This window comes from Plutella xylostella, chromosome 22, assembly GCF_932276165.1.
Source record: "Plutella xylostella chromosome 22, ilPluXylo3.1, whole genome shotgun sequence".
In the NCBI taxonomy this organism is placed as follows: domain Eukaryota; kingdom Metazoa; phylum Arthropoda; class Insecta; order Lepidoptera; family Plutellidae; genus Plutella; species Plutella xylostella.
Window position 1 is genome coordinate 11890750 of NC_064002.1, and position 20499 is coordinate 11911248.

General features: G+C 35.4%; 1 protein-coding gene across 2 annotated transcripts in view; it reads right to left on the reverse strand.

Annotated features, from left to right (window-relative positions):
- Positions 1-20499, reverse strand: part of LOC105380613 (neuropeptide FF receptor 1) — a 106782-nt gene that overhangs the window by 61576 nt on the left and 24707 nt on the right. For both annotated transcript variants that reach the window (XM_048628873.1, XM_048628874.1), the window contains exon 3: positions 1626-1768. In XM_048628873.1, coding sequence (XP_048484830.1) covers positions 1626-1768 — 143 coding nt within the window. The remainder of the gene's footprint in view (positions 1-1625; positions 1769-20499) is intronic.

The window sequence follows — 20499 nt, forward strand, 5'->3', positions numbered from 1 at the left end:
AAATAATTAATAAAACAGCTTGCTTTTATTGAGCCAATTCACTGGAAAACTTAATCAACGGTTGGTTTGTCATTTTTAAGTACCTACCTACGAGTCGTACCCAGATACCTTAATTCATTTGTAAACTATGTGCCTGTCTGCGACCTTGAGACATTACCATTTAAATACATTTAATACCAAAAATATACATAAACTCAGCCGTAATAATGAAATACAACTAAAGAGTTTGCTGGATAATACTGCAAAAGTAGCTTTTGCAACTTGAAAATGCTTGGTATAGAAATCTGTTAAGGATTTATTTCACAGCTAGCGTCATGTAGTTCCGAGTCACATCAATAGAAACAATTATGAAACAGCCCCATTGCTGCGGTGACATGGCATGCCATCAAAAATATTTATGTAAAAACAATGCAGTGCAGCAATGGGGCCTCGCCGTTAGTGAATTTGTACATTCGACACGTCGTGGTTTGTTGCAACGTCATCTTGTCCGCTAGTACCAATTTACACCTTCATGTATCAAATTATAACACCCTATACATATAAATACAATAGAAAAGCTCGAAGCTCCGGTGAAAAGGGAGTGGAATATAAATAAGAATTTCCTTTGTGTTTTTGAACATCAACCTTTAAAACCAATACTGACTTTATAACTCCCTTTGTACTCGATTGTCAGTGAAACTTTGCAGTTGATGCCTTCATACGATTTCAGTGTTTTTGCCAGTTTTATTTTAATGAATTTGCTTGCTTTCACCAAATTTCATTATTTGCTTCTATAATTTTAAATGTTTCTTTTCATTATTGCCAGGGAATTATTTAAATTAAAACTTTTAGTTACAGATCTACTAATACGATTTGAATTCCTAAGTTTAATACACTTGAGAGATATAAGAAAGTTCCACCTGCCGTTCCATATTATACCACTTTTTCATTGCTCGTGAGTATAGTTGGTAAACGGACTGAGTTTACTATGCATAATATATGTAGGTATACTTAAAGTATGATTCCACGAATGGTCTCAGGCAGCCAACAAAAAATTAGAGACCTACAGTGAACCCAACAACCGTAGTGGAACAACGGCTGGAAATGTTCCAAGTTTAGGAAAGGGAGTTCAGAACTTAAGTACCCCATTGCTCCTTTTGAAATTGTAATAAAAAGTAGTTTACAACAAATACAATATTAATTTTCATCCATTCTTCCCTGCCCTTTTTTACACCCGACAAAAAGGTTAAGTTTTGCAAGTTTAACGTGTTTGTGGATTTGTCTAAACGAATTTCCGATTTGTTTCTATTGATTCATGACTACCCCGAGTTTTTTTAGCCATTAATATTATCAAAATCGGTTTAGCAGTTCAAAAGTTATGCGACTTTTAGTGTTGAATGTCGAGGGTTTTTAACGTTGGTTGGAGGTGAAGGAAACCTGCACAGCACATCTAGGTTCTAGATGTGTACCATAAGTGCATTATAGGTACCTACTCACGGCTCGCGACCTATCACGTGAGTACAAATGTACAGCGAAAGGTGACTTGCTTGCGAGTCACCTCTGACTACCCCTTCGGGGATCATACAGTCGCGTCGTGAGCATATAAATGTATGTATGTAGGTTAGGTAATTATGACTATCACTGACCTTGCAGAAAGTTGGCGGTCTTGCACATGACGTCCCCGAAGTACCACAGCAGCGTCACCGACTTGGCGATCTGCAGCGGCATGCAGCACAGCGTCACCAGCAGGTCCGCCGCGGAGAGGTTCACCAGGAATATGTTCGTTACGCTGTAGGGGATAAGGACGGTATTAGCGTGGAGGCTATTGGGTAGTTCTGTTCGGGTTTACCAGGGAGATGTTTGTTACGCTGTGGGGAATAAGAGCCGTATTAGTGTGCAACCTATCTCTGAGCTAGGCTGGCTGAGCCGATATGCCAGTTACGTATACAGAAACTTCGCCGCCTCTCAGAGTAGAATAGAATAGAAACAGTGTGGAATCTATTAGGTTGTTCTGTTAGGTTCACCCGGCATAATTATGTTCGTTACGCTGCCGGGGATAAGGAAGGTATTAGTTTGAGGAAGATATTGATGGTATACATTGTATACTTCCTTTCCTCGCCTGTGGAGACGGGCCCTAAGCTTACGGCTGTTTTGTTCTGGAGGCATACTTTGGTTTGTCAAAACAGCTGACTAGAGATGTACGGTGCAACGGGAGAGATGGGTTACTCTATAGTGACAAAAAACGCTCAAACGAGAGCTCAAGTGCAATGCATGAGCTTGGGCACGTTTACTAAAATAAGAAACACTCGTAGCTCGAGCAGCAGCACTCCGAAACTTAGTTTTCGTAATTATAGAGTGCATATAGAGTGACCCGCCAGAGTCGCAGTTATCACAGGAGAACTCCAAAACTTAGTTTTTCCGATGTAAGCTTTTGTTATAAGTTTTTGTTAAAAGTTCACCCATCTCAAAACAACCTCTGAAAAATCCATTTCCATCAGACAAAAACTCTTTAAGATAATAATGAATGAAGTCCTTTTCAGGAGGTTTGAGAATTGCCAATTACTGAATACAAAAATTCTATGAATTTGGCGGCCATTTAAATTTATTCCAGGATATTCAACAATGGTTATCAATTCCTTTGAGTCTGAAACAATAAACAAAAGAGGATCGTCAATAGATTCAAAACTTTTTTTAAACCGCTATTCTAAAATAGTGAGTTCGTAAGTTTTGGTTGTTTTTAAACCATAAAACCAAATATACATTTATACGAGTACCTTGTCCACTAATAAGGTCCCATGGAGTACGGAACATCGGGAAAATATACGTTAGAGAATTAATGTGAGTAGTAAGATGTCCGGTGTTCAGCAGGGCGATCATGAAAAACAGAGCTAACGTAAAGAATCGAATGCGAGTGCGACAACTGTCAATTTTATAAGTAAAAAGTGTTCGAAAGTGCTGTCAAGTTGACATTAGTCGCACTCGCATTCGATTCTATATTTTTCGTGATCACCCAATAAAAATGCTGCAGATACGTCCAATAAAAACCATCGCACTATGAAAGCTTCCGTTTCGAATAAAAGTGTTATGATAAGACCTTATAAGACGCACCACTGGTGACTGACTTAAAGTAAATAAATAGTGACGAATAGGTTTTGCCGAGCTGTTTGGTCGAGATAGTGTGAGCAAGTGGGTAGTTTTTCTGTTCACTGGACTGGTCAATCTGAGGTATTTGTAGTTGGTCCCGTCAGTTGAAGACTTTAGACAAATTGAGCAATGTATTGTCTTATAAATTATAAAACAGTAACGAGAAATAAAGGATTCAAATAATATAAGATACCTACTTATTAATGTAATACTTAATTATAATTATGTTTTTGAACAATAGAATACACTTTATTTGCACCAAGAACAAAAATTACAAAAAACAAAACTTTTAACTTCGCCTATCCACTGTTAACCAACTTAATATTACATTATGGTGAACGTAATTAATTCATAATATAATAATGAATAATTATTATGTTGGTAAATTTGGTGGAAGTACCTGCTTTTGAATGTTTGGTAAGTATCTTTAATAATGCTATATTTTATTAAGTACATTCTAGTCTATTCCATGAATGACAGAAAGAAAAATTTTTTAATGAACCCTGTAACGACAAATTAATTAATTTCATTCATTTGGAAAACAAATAAAATACGACAAAAAATCTTTTTTTTACAAAAATTATAACTGTCCTTTTTCTTGACAGTGGCTAAAAACCTAGACTGCAAATTATTAGAAAGGCCGATGTAAAGTAAATTAAACTAGTCTAGTCCTATTAATTGTTTGCGTAATCACAAGTTTTAATTGAATCTGAGCTTTTTCATAGTGCGATGGACTCTGGCGGGCGGGGCCTTATTGAAACACAATACTGTCTACGGTACACTCACGAAATAATAAAAGCAGGGCTACAGTAAACTTTTCTCAATTAAATTAAATTATAATTGAGGAAATTAAACTTAAACTAAATTGAAATGAATTTACAATGTGGTCTAAACGTGAACAAAAGTGGTAGGAATAGTCAGTCTGCACAATGTAAATAATAATTATAGTAACACTTTCTGCAACAACCTGTATTTGAGAATTAGTCTGCTTCAGCGATGAAAAAAATTATAATGATTTTACAGTATTTTTTTCTTAGGCCAAAAATTGTGATTTTATCTGAAATTCCTGAGGTATGTGCAACGATAATAATTCATGACGAACAAGATGTATACTGTCGGTACAAAAGAAAAGTCGCCATAAATAACAGCTCACTTTGCAAGTGAGCTCTAATATTTAATTAGTTCGGTTAGAAGATTTTGTGACTGTTTAATTTAGCTCCAATTTCTCCATAGTCGGTTAGATTGTAACCTAGGAAAGGTTAATCAATTTTATTATACTTAGGGCCTGTTCCACAATGTCTGGTTAGCGGCTACCTGTAGGATAAAATGCATGCTGTCACTGTCAAAAAAATTATAACAGAGAGTGACAGCATATATTTTATCTTACAGGTAGCCGCTAACCAGACATTGTGGAACAGGGCCTTAATCTTCAAATTAAATTCTTGACAGATGCGTCAAAAGTCAACCGCTACTCCCTGGTTATGCTCTAACTCTAACCGACTATGGAGAAATTGGCAGTTAGTGTTTCAATGGTTGACAAAATACTGTCACACATTTCAAGTTCAACCTAGTGAGGTTGAACTGGAACTGTGTGACAGTATTTAGTCTTGTTTTTGCATATGACACTCCATCTATTTCTTATTATAAATATGAAAGGTATGTGAAAGATCTGCTCCTGTCGTTAGATAACATTGTGTTTTTCCGGTGCGTTATCTCTGACTAGTCTCTGTTGTCTTGTCACATCTCAGTTTACGTCTGGCTGGGTCCGGATTGGCCTCCAATTAATAAATGACAAAGAAACATGACTACCATCTCCTTAGATTAACGATATGCGATCAAGATGGAGTGTCACATACAATAAACTGTCTGCATTTTGTCTTGTTTACTGTCAAAACGTTTTACGTTGAACCTAATGACAACCATTGCATTGTACCAATGTATAAAGTCACAAATTTTCAAAATAAGGCATCAGTGGTGGAAGTGGGTGTTTTTTGTCGAGACGTTTCTATTGCACTGACACTCCATCTAGTTCATATCAAAATATATTTGACTATCTCACATATTGATGATTGCAGCAGCTCTTGTTTTGTTTATTTACATTAATTTATAACATTGACTCTCCTCAGATTCAGGCACTGGTTAAATTCTACCCTGTTTACCAGATATTTTAGAAGTACGTGGATTATAGCAAATTGTTAACGTTTTCTTTATTTCTTTTGCGAATACTTCTGTATCAATATCAAAGAAACTTAACAAACCATTATTTTATAAGGGCTTTCAGGCTAACCAATGTTTTTTTGAATATTGTAATTCTACAACAGAGGGAAAGATAATAGTAAAAAGTATTTGTAGGGTCAGTTTCATTGGTATTTATAGACTTTGTACCATGGCAGACTAACTAACAGTGAGTTTTGTTTGAATTAATAGAATATAAAAAAAAAAAAAACACGCACTCACGCCTTGTACTAATGTACTCCCTTGCGGGGTAGGCAGAGGTGCATTGCTGCACCCACTTTTCGCCAGAGTGTTATGTTAGTCCCAATGTAATAGGGGGCGGGCCTATTGCCATTTTACGGGCACATCCAAGACCCGAGAACAAATATCTGTGTTTAAACAAATATCTGCCCCAGCCGGGAATCGAACCCGGGACCATCGGCCATAGAATATAAAATAGGCGGTTCATTAGTTTGACAACTTTGAGAAGGTACAATTAGTGTAAAGGTTCTTATGAAGCTGCATAAATGACTCTATCATAAATGATATATACTTACACTAGTGTATAGTGTGAACCAGGGATAACCGTTATAATTTTAACTTAATTTCATTTTAATCATGCCATGTCACACTGAATTACTTTCATTACGTCGTCAATCGTGAAATTCTCTACATTTTATTGCGTGCGTTGTATTTAAAGTAGATATGGACATTTTTAATGCAATTCTTTAATAAAGTATGCTACCGGTTCGGTAATTATTATCAGTTCTGTCTGTAAACTATCGATCAATAGACTCATCGTCAAATATAAAGCCCCTTCCATAGATAGCTGTTTTAAAACAGCTATTTTCGTAACCATGAAGCGTAGTAGGTTAGGGGATAATTTTATAGCCACTACTCACCACGACTCTATAATATATTACACTCAAGGGCAATGAAAAAGTTCCACTCACAAAATGCCGACACCAAACGACCCCAATTTTTTCAAACATTTAATAAAAAATTTGAACAAAACCGTTGTTTTTAGTTGATGTCCTGATGCTCTGTTAAATGTACTTGAATATTGCAGAAGGCGTCACTAAGCTAGCCTTTTCCGTTTAGGAATAAATTGGTGCTTTTCCCAGTGGATCCTGAGTGTAGTAACTATGTGTAAATACTTACTACTATCTAGTTCGTATTAAAACATCGTTGCCTGTCTAGATCGGGTGATCACCAAACTGTCTCGAAAGGGCTATGAATATCTGTATGATTAAAATGTCAACTCAAGACACAGGGTTTGAAATGGATATTTTGCCCATTTCATAATTGAATGATAGTTTAAGATTGACTCCGCTTAACGAGATCAAATTCAGTGGAAATAGATACCTACGAGTATAACTACATGTATAATCACGTCAAATATTAACTAATGATGACGTTTTCATTTTCATTTTTCATCCCTTGATTGCCCTGGTAAAACTATGATGCATATCTGAACGAATGTAAGCTTAAAAGGAGCGGCAGAACCTAGGCTTTATATACAATACTATTACATTTAAATATGACTAATATTGTTGCTGTAATGCACAAAAGAAAACACTAACTAGGTTTTAAATGGTTTTCTCACCCTAAAACCGCTCTGACTGACCATTTCATAACCTAGTAAGGGCCATTATTGTGTCATTTAATACAAATTAAGTATATTGAAAATGCAATAATTGCGGTGGCGCTACATTTTTTTATATGCTTGGGATCCTTCACATAATATAATTCCAATTTAGCAGCACTTTTACACGACGGCACTATAAGTAGCTGAAATACCGGCATATTTTTATATTTTTCTTTTGTTTTATCTATATGAACTAAATAGCAGAATGAACTAAATAGAGTCCCGCAGGGAAGTGTCCTAGGACCTACACTATTCCTAATATATATAAATGACTTATGTAACTATAAAATCAAGCAAGGTCACATATTCTCATATGCTGATGACACAGCTGTGGTGTTTACGGGAGAGTCCTGGGATTATGTACATAAGGTAGCAGAGGCTGGCTTGTCAAAAGTTAATACCTGGCTAAAGCAGAACCTTTTAACATTAAACACCTCAAAAACTAATTATATATGCTTCGGTATTATAATAGCTCACAACCTAAAATGTCTAACCTTAGAATACACGACTGTAATTGTTTGGGTAATAACTACTGTGACTGTCCATCTATCGAAAAAGTTGCCTTTACTAAATACCTCGGTGTTATAATAGATCAAAGACTATCCTGGCACCAACATCTTGAGTTAACAACCAGTAGAATAAGAAAACTTATTTACACGTTTAAAAACGTCGCTGAACGAGATCTTCTAAATCAAATCTATTTAGCACTGGGGCAATCCATTTTAACATACTGTATTTACATTTGGGGAGGCGCTACAAAGGTAAAATTCCTTGAATTAGAACGAGCTCAGAGATCCTTACTAAAAGTCATGTACTTTAAACCCTATAGATTTCCTACGCAAGACCTATACCATAATTCAAAATTACTAACTGTGAGAAAGATATACATACTAAACTTACTGATGCAAAAACATAAATCATTGACATACAATCCCACAAGCAAAAGAAGGAATGACATAGTTGCTTCCTGTAGTGTTAAAACAACATTTGCTATGCATCAATACAAAAAACAATCCGTTTTTATATACAACAAAGTAAACAAAGTACTTAACATCTACCCTATGCTGTTATACGAAATGAAGAAGAAAGTCACCGAGTGGTTATTAACGTTAAATTATGAAGAAGTGGAGGAGCTGTTCAAAGTTATTGAATGAATTTTTAACAACTATGTAACTATTACCTTGTAGTAGTTGTGGCTAGGCGTTTGAATATTGATCTAATCTATATATACATGTATTTGTTTATATATGAACGTTACTATATATAATATACTTATCTCCATTTATTATATATATATATATATATATATATATGTATATATATATATATATATATATATATATATATATATATATATATATATATATATTTATATTATTATTTACATACCAAATATGAGTCTCGTAGCTGTAAAGCTGGCTAGTAGCTAAAGTTTAATTTAATTTAGTATAATCTAAAAAGTTAAGTTAGGTTTTATAAATGAGTTCCTAGATTGCCTGTAACTTACCTGTAAACATGTAACTTGACCTAACCTTATAATAACCATATTTTAAACAGTTCCTAATTTATGAAAGTTTGTAAATTACTTTTTTCTTTATTTTATATCTTCTTTATCTTTATAGTCTAAATTTGAATGTAAATACCTAACTACATAGTTTAAAACTATCGTAAACTATTTAAAATGTACTTAGTATATGGAAGAGCGGGGTATCCTGGCACAGGTACTTTATACTTAAAAGGATGCCCCATCAACTATTGTAACTAGTATGTAAGTTTACGAAATAAAATATTTTGAATTTGAATTTGAATAGTAAAAAGGCTCTGACATGAAAATAATATATGGCTGCCTTAAATTAGACAATATTTCCTTAATTTTGAGTTAAAAATCAGTTTTCTATGTTTTATAAGTTAAGTTTTTTTTGGTTTTATGCAAAATAGGGCTAGTAGAAAGGTTCTGACGAGAAAGGTCTCCATAGCTTTTATAAAGAACACAAAATTTCCTTATGTTCTACTTTTAATTCAACTCTCTAGGTCTCATTGGTTCAAAGATACAGGTTCTGAAATATCTGATATTTTGTTCTAAAAAAGTGTTAGTAATAATGTATGCCATTTGTGACTTACTAAAATTAACGGTCGAAAATTTACCTTCGCTGACCATTTCAAAACCTAGTATCAGCCATTGACCATTTTAAAACATAGTAAGTCATTTTCACTTGCTATGTTTTAAAATGGTTGGTAACTCTTACTAGGTTTTAAAATGGTTTTCATGGCATTTTTGAGTTATTAGGTTTTTAGAATTTTCATTTTCGTTTCTAAGCGGTTTTTTGATATTCTGACAATACAGTTTTGTGCGCAATCGCCATAAATAATGTATAATACAAAGACCCGTTTTTTTCAAACTTGGCGCTTACTAGGTTTTGAAATGGCACAGCCGAATTACCTACTGTTAACGCCATAAACTACGAAAAAAATATGTAATAGTTATCGATATACTTATCTTTGAACCTAAATAGTTAGCAAAATGCTATTTGTGTGAGTAGGTACTTATTTTTAGCGGAATATTTACTTTTATTAAAAAATATTATATCTTTAGAGTTTATCTACCAGAGCAAAATTCTGGCATCATCACATTTGAAAAATATCAATTTTAACACTAAGAGGACCAAAATTCATATGAATTTACAGGCTTGTGGATGAGCATTTTCTCCCAGCTGTGCGATTTCACACGGAGCTAAAGATTCCACTGAACTGATAAAGTAAGTGCAAGATTTCAATATCTATGGTAATTTTCGTACTGTCAGAGTGCCGGCGCTGCGGGGTTACTCTATCTCTATACTAACGAAAACCTAGATTTAGATTTGTTTATTGATAATTATTCATTACATGTCAATATTAAAAGTTATACATCAGTAAACCAAAGTTAAAATTAAATAATTATATCCAAAAATTGTCACAAACAATGTCAAGATAAAATAGAATAATTACGAAAATTCAAATAGTTTCAATGTCACAGTAACAAATAATAAAATAATATAATATAAAAACAAATTAAAATTATCACATTCTTCTTCTATCGTGTAATTATCACATTGATAGGTACCTACATTATTAAAATAGAAATTGTCAGATAAAGAGACAATCATTAATTCTACCTGTCGATGAATTCTCCTACCGTGTAGAATGCCTGCGTAGCGAGCCATTTTTTGAGTTTGTATTTAAATCCTTGTAGTGTCTGCATACTTTTTACATCATTAGGTAGTTTATTGTAGATTCCCGGACCACACACATACACGGACTGCTCGCTCCTCGCGAGCCTGTGCTGCACGTCGAGCAGCTGGCCGCGGCGGCGGGCTCCCCGGCACTCTTTATACAAGTGCAGGTTCTTCCGCACAAACAAGGCTACACTAAGTATGTACAGTGATGGACACGTCAGTATCTCTAGAGAAACGAAATACTGGCGTGCCGACTCATCTGACTTAATTCGAGCCATAGCGCGCACTGCCCGCTTCTGCATTACGAATGCCCGGTGCCAGTCCGCCGCGCGGCCCCACAGCTCGATGCCGTACGTGAGGAGGGATTGGATCGTCGCAAAATAGCAGGATCTGGCCACCTCGCGCGGCACCGTTCCTGCAAGTCTCTGGAGAGCGAAGCAAGCGCCGCCCAGGCGTCCGCAGAGCCAATCTATATGGTCACTCCAGGACAAGCCACAGTCGACTTTGAATCCGAGGAAGCAAGATGTATCGACCTGGAACAGGTCTTCGCTCCCTACTTTCACTTGTAGCGGACGGCTGAGTCTACCGGCCAGGTTGAACAGCATCACCTGAGTTTTTTTAGGGTTGAGTGCAAGCCCGTTAGCCTGAAACCAGTGTGCTAGCTGCCCAGCGACCAGACACAGCCGCCGCTCCAGGTCGTCGATCGAGCTGCCCGTGACCGTCGCGGCCACGTCATCCGCGTACATGGTGACTTGGGCATCAGGAATGGAATTTGGGAGGACTAAAGAGGTGTCGTGCAATCGGCACGTTTAAAAAATACAACGAGATACAGTCGTGGCTAGTTATGTTATGTTATAAACACTGACACCTTGTACTAATGTACTCCCTTGCGGGGTAGGCAGAGGTGCATTGCTGCACCCACTTTTCGCCAGTGTTATTACAGTGGCTAGTACAGCAGCTTTTTGAAACTTCGTTTTTCTTCATAAAGAGTGACCCCCGTGCGGTCGCACAACGCAAATCAGAGCCGAAAGGAAATTCAATTTTGAATTTTCAACGATTTTGTGTTTCCCAGTTGTGTGCGTAAATAGATAATGTTTGGTGTATAATATCAAATCATAATTTCAAAAGGCCGTGCATAGGGTTCTACGAATCAAGCATCAAATATGAACCTAAAGGATATTATTTACTTACCTTCTTTACTATTTCAGTCCTATTTACTGAAACATTAATATCCATTTCAATTTAATGACATACATTGACGTTAGTGGAGCTTTTTGCAACGATTTTTCCATGTTTTTTTTTATTAAGACATTAAATTATTTTACGAAGTGCAAAAAAACTTATGTCGGTATGTTATTTCAAGATTGTGATTTTCAACGATACACATTATTAGAACATGTCATAGAATAAAATTTATTCCTGTTAATATCGATGAACTTAGGTACCTAACTTAAACACCTACACCATACAAATAAAAAAGACAAACATAAAAAGACACAGCATTATGTAAAACAAATAAGCTCTAGAACAAGGATCATCTTGCTAACTTTGAGCTACACGTTACTGCAATATTTTCCCAACTCGCTTGTTTATTTAGTTTAAAACATGAGTGAACGCAGCCCGAGTTCAACGAAGTTTGATATATCACTGACAGCAAGCGGCAATCTTTGGAGCGGTTTCAAACTGGCGTTCTTATGACGAAACGCTGTATACACGCTTAATCCTAACTTAATATTATAAATGCGAAAGTAACTGTGTCTTTCTGTCTGTCTGTTACTCTTTCACGCCAAAACTACTGAACGGATTTGAATGAAATTTGGTATACATATGGTCTAGACCCTGAGAAAGAACATAGGCTTTTTATCCCGGAAACTTTTTTTAAGGCGAAGCGAAGCTCGCGGGAACAGCTAGTAACCTATATAAACCCTCGACATTTAACATATATTACTTTTGAACGGCTAAGCTGAGTTTTTCTGAACACTCTGGATAACAGCAACCGCTACGATAGGACCCAACAAATAGAAAATCGGTTCAGACAGGTACCTACATAAATTTTGTAAACGAATTCTGACTTATTAGCAACGTCGTGAACTTCTGTGGTTAAGGATCAAACGATTCAAATTGGGTTTCTTTTAATAGATAACTACTTTGATCAACATTCGTTTAACGCATAGGTCATCAAAATCGGTTGAGGCGTTATAAAGTTAAAAGCTTTCTTCTCTAGCGCATTATGCCCTCATAAAATTTTAATACCAGTAGTTGGAGATACCGTCAGAATGGACTGTAGAGTCTGTAGATATGAATGATAAAAGCATTGACTATATAAATGGTCGAAGGATAAAAGATACTTAGATTTTAAATTTTATAATAATAATACCTGTAAAGGTTTTATACCCTTGCATCGGTAAAGACAACTTATTAATAAACGGTATATTAAAAATAGTAAATTCATTGAGAAAAATGATATTTAAGGTACACTTATATATCGGGTTTTATCTGCCTCTTATATTAGTCTCTCGACAAAGGGCAAATTCCACGAATTACTGAGAACAAAAATAAATAATAATATAGCCTAAATACGACGACTATGGGAATGAGAGATGAAAGTGGATTATAACTTGAAGCATCCAACACAGTGCTGGGTCATGAACGATTCGATCGTTTGAACCGAGTCAGTTGATATATTGATACAATCGTTTGTTTTCAGTGATACGGTTAAACGAATCATTTCTATAATAATAATAATAAAATATATATGCACATCTCACATATTAAAACTAGGCAGAGCCTGTAATATGGGTATCGAAACGGTGATACATCTAAACAGATACCTACATAGTTACATAAATTATACACATTAACACTCGAGACAAAATATCTGAGTGAGTAAAAATATCTGTCAGATATTTAACGAAATCTGGCTTGGCCGGGAATCAAACCCGTAATCTTCGACACAGCAGTCAGGCTCATTGACCACTCCATCATTAAACGATTTTTTTTTATTATTGGAAGTCTTTTTAGGGTCAAGTGAAGCTCGGGGGATTGGTTAGTCATTAATACGACCGGGTCATTTCACGAATCAATACAAGAATGATCGAATCACAAAGAATGAACGGTAGGCACAGCTCTACCCCACAGCCCTTGAATGAAAGTTTTCCTTTGAAGCTGGAGCACTGTGGGCACATGAATGTGATACTCACCTTAGCAACCGTGTTGTGACAATACGTTGAGAAATCAAAGTTTTAATTGAAATCTTGCAATATGTGTAGTATTTTTAGTATGGAATGGTATATTTCAGTGCCAAGAAAGATAATATTTATTTGTAAACTGATGCGAGATGTGCGGCGTTGAAACAATGCACAGCGGAATAAGCATGCTATAGAGGTACATGTACACAGGTTGTTAAAAAAAGGATATAAGTATATAGTAATTCGAAAGGGCGTGACTCAGACACTCGTTCTAAACTACTTTTGTAAATCATTGAAAACAATATTCATTTTTCACTATATTTTTTTTCAAAAATTGTTTAAACCTAGCGCTGAGGCACTCTCTTTCGGCTACTTATAACAATTTAGATAAACCATCTTTGCTAGCTTAAAATAAACCATTTGAAATATTTTTCTTTCATTCTAACACGAAAAACTCATAATAATTACGATAGTGCTGCCGATAAAAGTAAAAGCACCTTACGAGATATATTATTCTGACTGAAAAACGCTATTTCACTATAATCGTGACGTCGTGAAAGTTTGACAGCGGGCACCAGTTGGCGAACACATAAAAATATAAGTTATTTGAATGCAGTCTAGTCTGCTAATATTATTTCATCACCCACACAGCTGCAATATTGTAACTAACTATGCTAAAACACGCTATATGGATGGTAGCTAATGTATGTAGTGATGTAGCTACATAGATATTCCAATCACCCTACCAGCTGCTGCTTCACGGTTTCGTTATCGACAAAGATTAATTTCTCTAGATCGCGATTCGCCATAACGAGTTTATTGGCGTCGATAACAGACCCGTGCCGCGGCCTCTTTTAGGAATCTCTAGATCGATTTTTGATGCTAGACGGTATAGTAAATAGTTTTTTTTATATTTTTGCTGGGCTTTGATTATTTTAACTATAATACCTAAGTAAAATAATATTTTTCACTGTATTATAACATCAACATAGCATAGTAATTGAACAAATAAATAAATGTAGTCATAGTTCATGGTATGAAACATGTTTTTATTGGGCCAGCTATATTAATCGTGAGATGTATTTACACGGCGTTACGAAGTACTATCCAATCTTCGTTACTCTGTTTATTTAGATGACCTATTTCAATCTAGCTAGGTATTATGCAAACAGTTGGCCGAAGAGGGTTTGTGCAAATAATATCTTCGAGTCATCTTATAAATATAGTTAATCGAGGTTTAAATTTTAAAATTAGCAGATACTACCTAAGTATATTTTGCTTTTTATAGTTCGGGATTGAAGAAAAGTGCCTAAAGTTTAAATTAGTCTGTGAAGCGAATTTCTTTCTGTTGTTGTAAAATTAAGGTACGGAGTAAATTGTATTTTTGGCCCAAAAAAGTTGAACAAAGAATATTGTTGAGCGTGATCTCATTTCAGTTTATTAAAGGTATTGTTTGAAAATAAGATTTTGTGTAGAAGCCCTAATTTGTGAATAATCCATCGCATAAGTGACTTTTAACTTTTATCTCTTTTTGATTTTCTATTTTACCTATTGCGCGTCATTTACATAGTTTAGTAAATATTTTATATGGTGTGATTTTTTTTGGTTTAGATTATTTCACAAAGGATTTCGTTAATGAATGACAACACTGGAAGTACCAGCTTTCAAATAAAAAAGAGTTGACCAAAGTTGTGATTGAACATAGAAAATAAAATAGAAATCTCCCTTTTTTGAAGTTTGTCAAATATATACGAATTGAATACATTGAATTCATGCATCCTCCATTTATAAAATCCGTTAAAATATAAATCGATTTTTAGTACCTTTTAGAAAAAAGTTTAACGTTTGTAGAGTCCTTGTATATATATTGGATTTTTAGTGTCAACCAAGCAACGTACATTTTTATAATTTCCAAATTAAGTTTATGACCTTTACCATCTTACCTAATCATATTATTTCAAGCAAAGGTTTACTTAGGTAGCGCTGGCATTTATACCTGGCCTACAGCACGGGTTGGTTTGCTTAGTTACTACTAACTACCCACTATTATAATTAAATACAAAGTTATTGTAAGTACCCAGATATCATCATCAGCCAATAATCATCCACTACTGGACATAGGCCTCTCCCAAGGAGCGCCACAACACTCGGTCCTCGGCCTTCCTCATCCAACCACTACCCGCCACCCGCCTAAGGTCGTCAGTCCAGCGGGCAGGAGGGCGTCCCACGTTGCGTTTGCCTGTTCCTGGTCTCCACTCGAGAACTCGTCTATCCCAACGGTTATCGGTTCTTCGGCAGATATGACCAGCCCACTGCCACTTCAGCTTGCATATTTTGACAGCTATGTCGGTAACCTTAGTCCTCTGACGGATAACCTCATTTCTGATACGAACCATCACCAGAGAAACCCCAAGCATAGCTCTCTCCGTAGCACGCTGAGCGACTCAGGTAGATATCCGTCCTAAAAAACACTCGCGATTTGCATGTGAAATAATGCACCTACTTTTACATTATGAAATAGGTAGGTTTTCCCGCAAAAGTATGACACAAGGTTGAAAGAATGCTCTTTTCTAGTCCTACGTTCTTTTTATGTTCTTTTGACGTAAACCTGTCAAGTATTTCCCCCATTCGCTCGAGAAATTCGATAATGATGTCACTTAGCAGATTCCTCATTATTGAATGTATCAAAGAGAAAATAAAATCCGTCGCTTGGTTGTTACTTGAGAGAAACATATTCAACGAGATATTAACGTATTAAATAGAAAAGATAACCGTTTACGTTTTCTTCCGTCATCGTCACACGTTTTCTGTCATAAGTCCGCATTTTGCATACGAGAAAACTGTTAGGGTCAATTCAGACGTACCACAACCACACCACAACCACGCGGTGTGGTCGGGCGTATATTTTGTATTGACAATGAATAATCCAATTCACACGTGCCACATTTTGTCGTTGTTATCGACCACCTGTGTAATACGACCACATCGCAACCACAACGCAACCACATCGCAACGGCAACTCCGCCACGCGGCGGCGGCACCGCGGCCACCTCCTCTCCCTATTAAATGCACACGACGACGTGGTTACCACATCGCAATGACAGCGACAACGCAACCACATCGACGTTTTGTCGCTGCCACAACGCAACTGCAAAAAGCTGCTGTCACACAATTCACACGTAACCACAGCTTGACCACATTTTGTCGCTGCGACGTGGTGTGGTTGTGGTACATGTGAATTGACGCTTAATGAACATAAAAGTCACCAATTCTGCATATTTCTTATTTGAGCTTCCTATCTCTGTGCACATAGCCCAATTTATTATTTATAGAAATTTTCTTCTTATTTATTTATCTTATTTCTTTGAAAAAATAGTATTTACATTTATTTATAACCTGGCCAATCTGAGAATAAATCAAGTTTTATGTCCTGATGAGAATCAATTACCTTTTATGGCGGCCATTAATTCAAACGATACTCAACGACTAGACAAAGAAAGCTTAAGTATAATTCAGCTGCGCCATCCTAGCCTTAAATTTTAAAGCAATTAATTTAAACAATTTTATTTGCATACTTTTATATAATTAATATAGTGCAGATACTAAACAGAAATATAATTTAAAGTTTTTTTTACTTACATGAAAGTTTTTTTTTAAACTTTGCATTATCTAAATTTTTTTCTTAAAAGTTTCTTAGCACCAACTTTTTGCATGTGGCGCCCTATTTACGGAGGAGGAGGGTAATGTTTTTCGATTGTATGTTTGTATGTATGTATGTATGTATGTAACTATGTATGTATGTATGTATGTATGTCTGTTTCTTTGTTCCCTCCTGTAGAATAAACGGCTTGATAGATTTTGATGTTTGAGGTATCGTTAGAAGCGTATGATGGACCAACTTGACCGCCACACTAGGTAGGTATCTACCTATCTAAGTAACATTCAGCTAAATGGTGAACCCTCTGTTGGTCCCCGCCTGCGATACTTTCCATTAACATTGGGGCTTGTTTTCATCTTTTTAGCGTGCAGTCGGGTTTTTTGTTTGTTTATAATTACATTTTTTAACTTTTAAGTTTTCACAAACTATAACGATATTTTTTATGGATCGGACGGATTGTATACATTGTATTTATCAGATTAACGATAATGGTTGCTACATTATTATCTATAGCAAGACTGAAAGAAACAGAGTTTATGCATTTGCGTGATATTCAAATAAAAATGCATTATTTATATAAAATATTTTCTCTGAATAAACAAGAACTGCTTTGTAGGTTTGTGGCTAAATTGTTTTTCACAAAACGAAGATCCTTAAGGAAACAAGGAAATGAAATGGACCATTAGCCTGTCCAATGGCAAGGAAATAAATGGTTACTGTACAATGTTTGTTTTTCCCTAATCCATAAATTATGGGGTTTTGTATGCCAATGATATTTTTAACGTTATCTGCAGTAGATAGGGGAGATATAAATTTTACAAATTTCCAAAATTCGTTAAGATAAAGTGATTCCGAAGGATGAGCTGAGTCGGTATGAACTTTCTGCTTACTATAATATTGTGATAATTAATTTAATTTAATGTTAATTCTAATGACCTGTAATGCTTATTTATCAATAAATGAATATGAATATGAATATACCACTTTTGCAACATCCTGTATAAGACTGAGGGTGGATTCTGCTATACATAATTATTACACAACAGATGTCTCGTGATTGTATCCCGTAATGCAATTTGAACAATACAATACAGTAGTAATGAGGATTCCTTAGTTATCATATAGATTGAATTTCCCAGTAAAGTGATTCATACGTAACAGTAACAAAGTGACAATACTCAAGGTTCTATTTGGAAAGCGAAATTGGTTAATTTCCTGTTTTACATTACACCAACAAGTATTTCAAGTGGGTCAAAGCCTCTGGATAAATCGTTCCGTAATCGAGTTTTCTTGATGCTTTTTACCTGGATTAGGTTTGACGAACAAAGTGTCTATAGTTATTGTTTTTTTATATAATGACGAATGATGATTTCAAATATGAAATGCCAAATTGAAATCAATGCAATCCATGCCATATTTAACTTACCTATATTTGAGATTTCTGTTTTTAACTTCAAAAGTGATGCGGTATACGTTGTTATATGGAAGGTAGTTATTATGGCGATCAATGGTATTGAAGATAATAAAATAAATGTCAGAGGTAAAGTAACTGAGCGCACAGTAGAGTATATACACGAGATGTAGGTACACGCACCATAGAATTTTTGTTAAGTGTCAAGTTAAAGTACTCTAAACTCGAGTGTTTTCTTTTAATTAATTTGGTGCAGACTCTTCACGTCTTCCACCTGTGTTAAAATAAATTTCATTTGCATTTTAGATATAATATAGAACACATCATACTACATTCTATTTAATCTATGTCCAAAACCAAAATTTACCACTTCATACTCCCTCTTGGTATTTAAACTGGGGAGCTCCAGGAATACAAAATAAAAATGAAAGCTCGGTTTACACCAATAATGTATGGCTCTACCTGGTCGTATATAAAATCGGTCTACTTCTGCCGAAAATAATAACCTATAAATACACGATAAGTATCTATTTAATGAGTACTTGAGGGAAGGCTGAGAGTGAGATTATTTTGGCCAAAAACCCAAGTTAATGGCATTGATCGATCATATCTGGATTGTGATAAATGTGAGTGAAACACTCCAACAGACATTGACTTGACTTTTATTACAGTGCCAGGTTTTTGGACTAGGACTATGTAGTACGTACGGTGTGCAACTATAAAGTTATTTTCTTATATTTCTTACTGTCGGAGACATACACAGGAGCTGGACTAAGGCTCGAACCATTGGATAGTCAAAGTAACGCCAGCTACTGGATAAGGAACAGGTTAATTGAAGATGCTACTTTTGTGCTCAACTAACCGCAAACATTCAGTTGTCTAATCGCCGTTGATTCTTTTAAAAAATACCAGTAATAGGGGTACGGGTAGTGGTGTTTTTGTAGCAAACAATGGTGATTAGACGACTGAATGGTGTTGTGGTTAGCTTACCCTAATTGTTATGCCGAAGTTTCCGGGTTCTATTCTCAGCCAGGACTGATATTTGTTTCAAGAACAAATTCTGATGTTTGTACTCGGGTATTGAGTGTTAATGTGCAATAATAAAATATTATCATTCACAATGTAAAATATAGCGTAATGTCCTTGGGTAATACGGTAAAAAAGTTTATTTCCGTTTCTTAATAAACATTGAAGCTAAGAAACACACAATATAGACATTAACACGTTTAATTACTTCATTAATCTATTTTACGGCAAAACACGGAATGCGTAGCAACTTGAAATTTTGGAACATTTCCAAAATGTACGATAATATTACAAAATTCATGATTAATGACTGTTTGTCAGTAGCACCAGTTATGCCTTATTTTAATACAGGCAGCAGGCACCATATAAATAATTAAAATTAAGCTGGTATAGGGGCTGATACTGAAGGCACTGAATTTAACCATAAAATATAAAAAAAATACATATTATTATGTTATCAAAAAAAAATTGGCAAAAAGGCGACTAGTGGTGGTTTTTATTAGTAGTTTAGTTTCTAATATGTACCTACACCTCCACAGATAATAGAATAGAATAGAAGGGCACAACGGATATGATGTAGAGTATCCCCAGCCAGCCATATTATTGTCCTTACTGCGACCGACAGGTGTTCTAGTTGCAAACACTGCAAACACCTATATGTAGGAAGTGCACCTAATGCATATGTAATATTTACCAGATGGTAACAATGGTATGTTATATGTAAACACATGCTATTTGTTCAGGATCTAGAAATACTTAAGTACAAACAAGCGCTACGTGTTTAGTGGTGAGTTCAGTACATTAAATTATTATAGAGGTAGAGAGTAACATAAAGTTTGTTACAGTTTTTTTGTGGGTCTGAAAAACATTAAGATTTTCCTTTTTAATTAGATCTATTTATTATACTCATTTTTGATTACGTATAGTTTATGTGTACTTGATTATAATTTTTGCAAAACAATGGTAGCAGGCCACGTCTGTCGCATGCACCCGGACCGGTGGGCCAGAATTGTCACCGA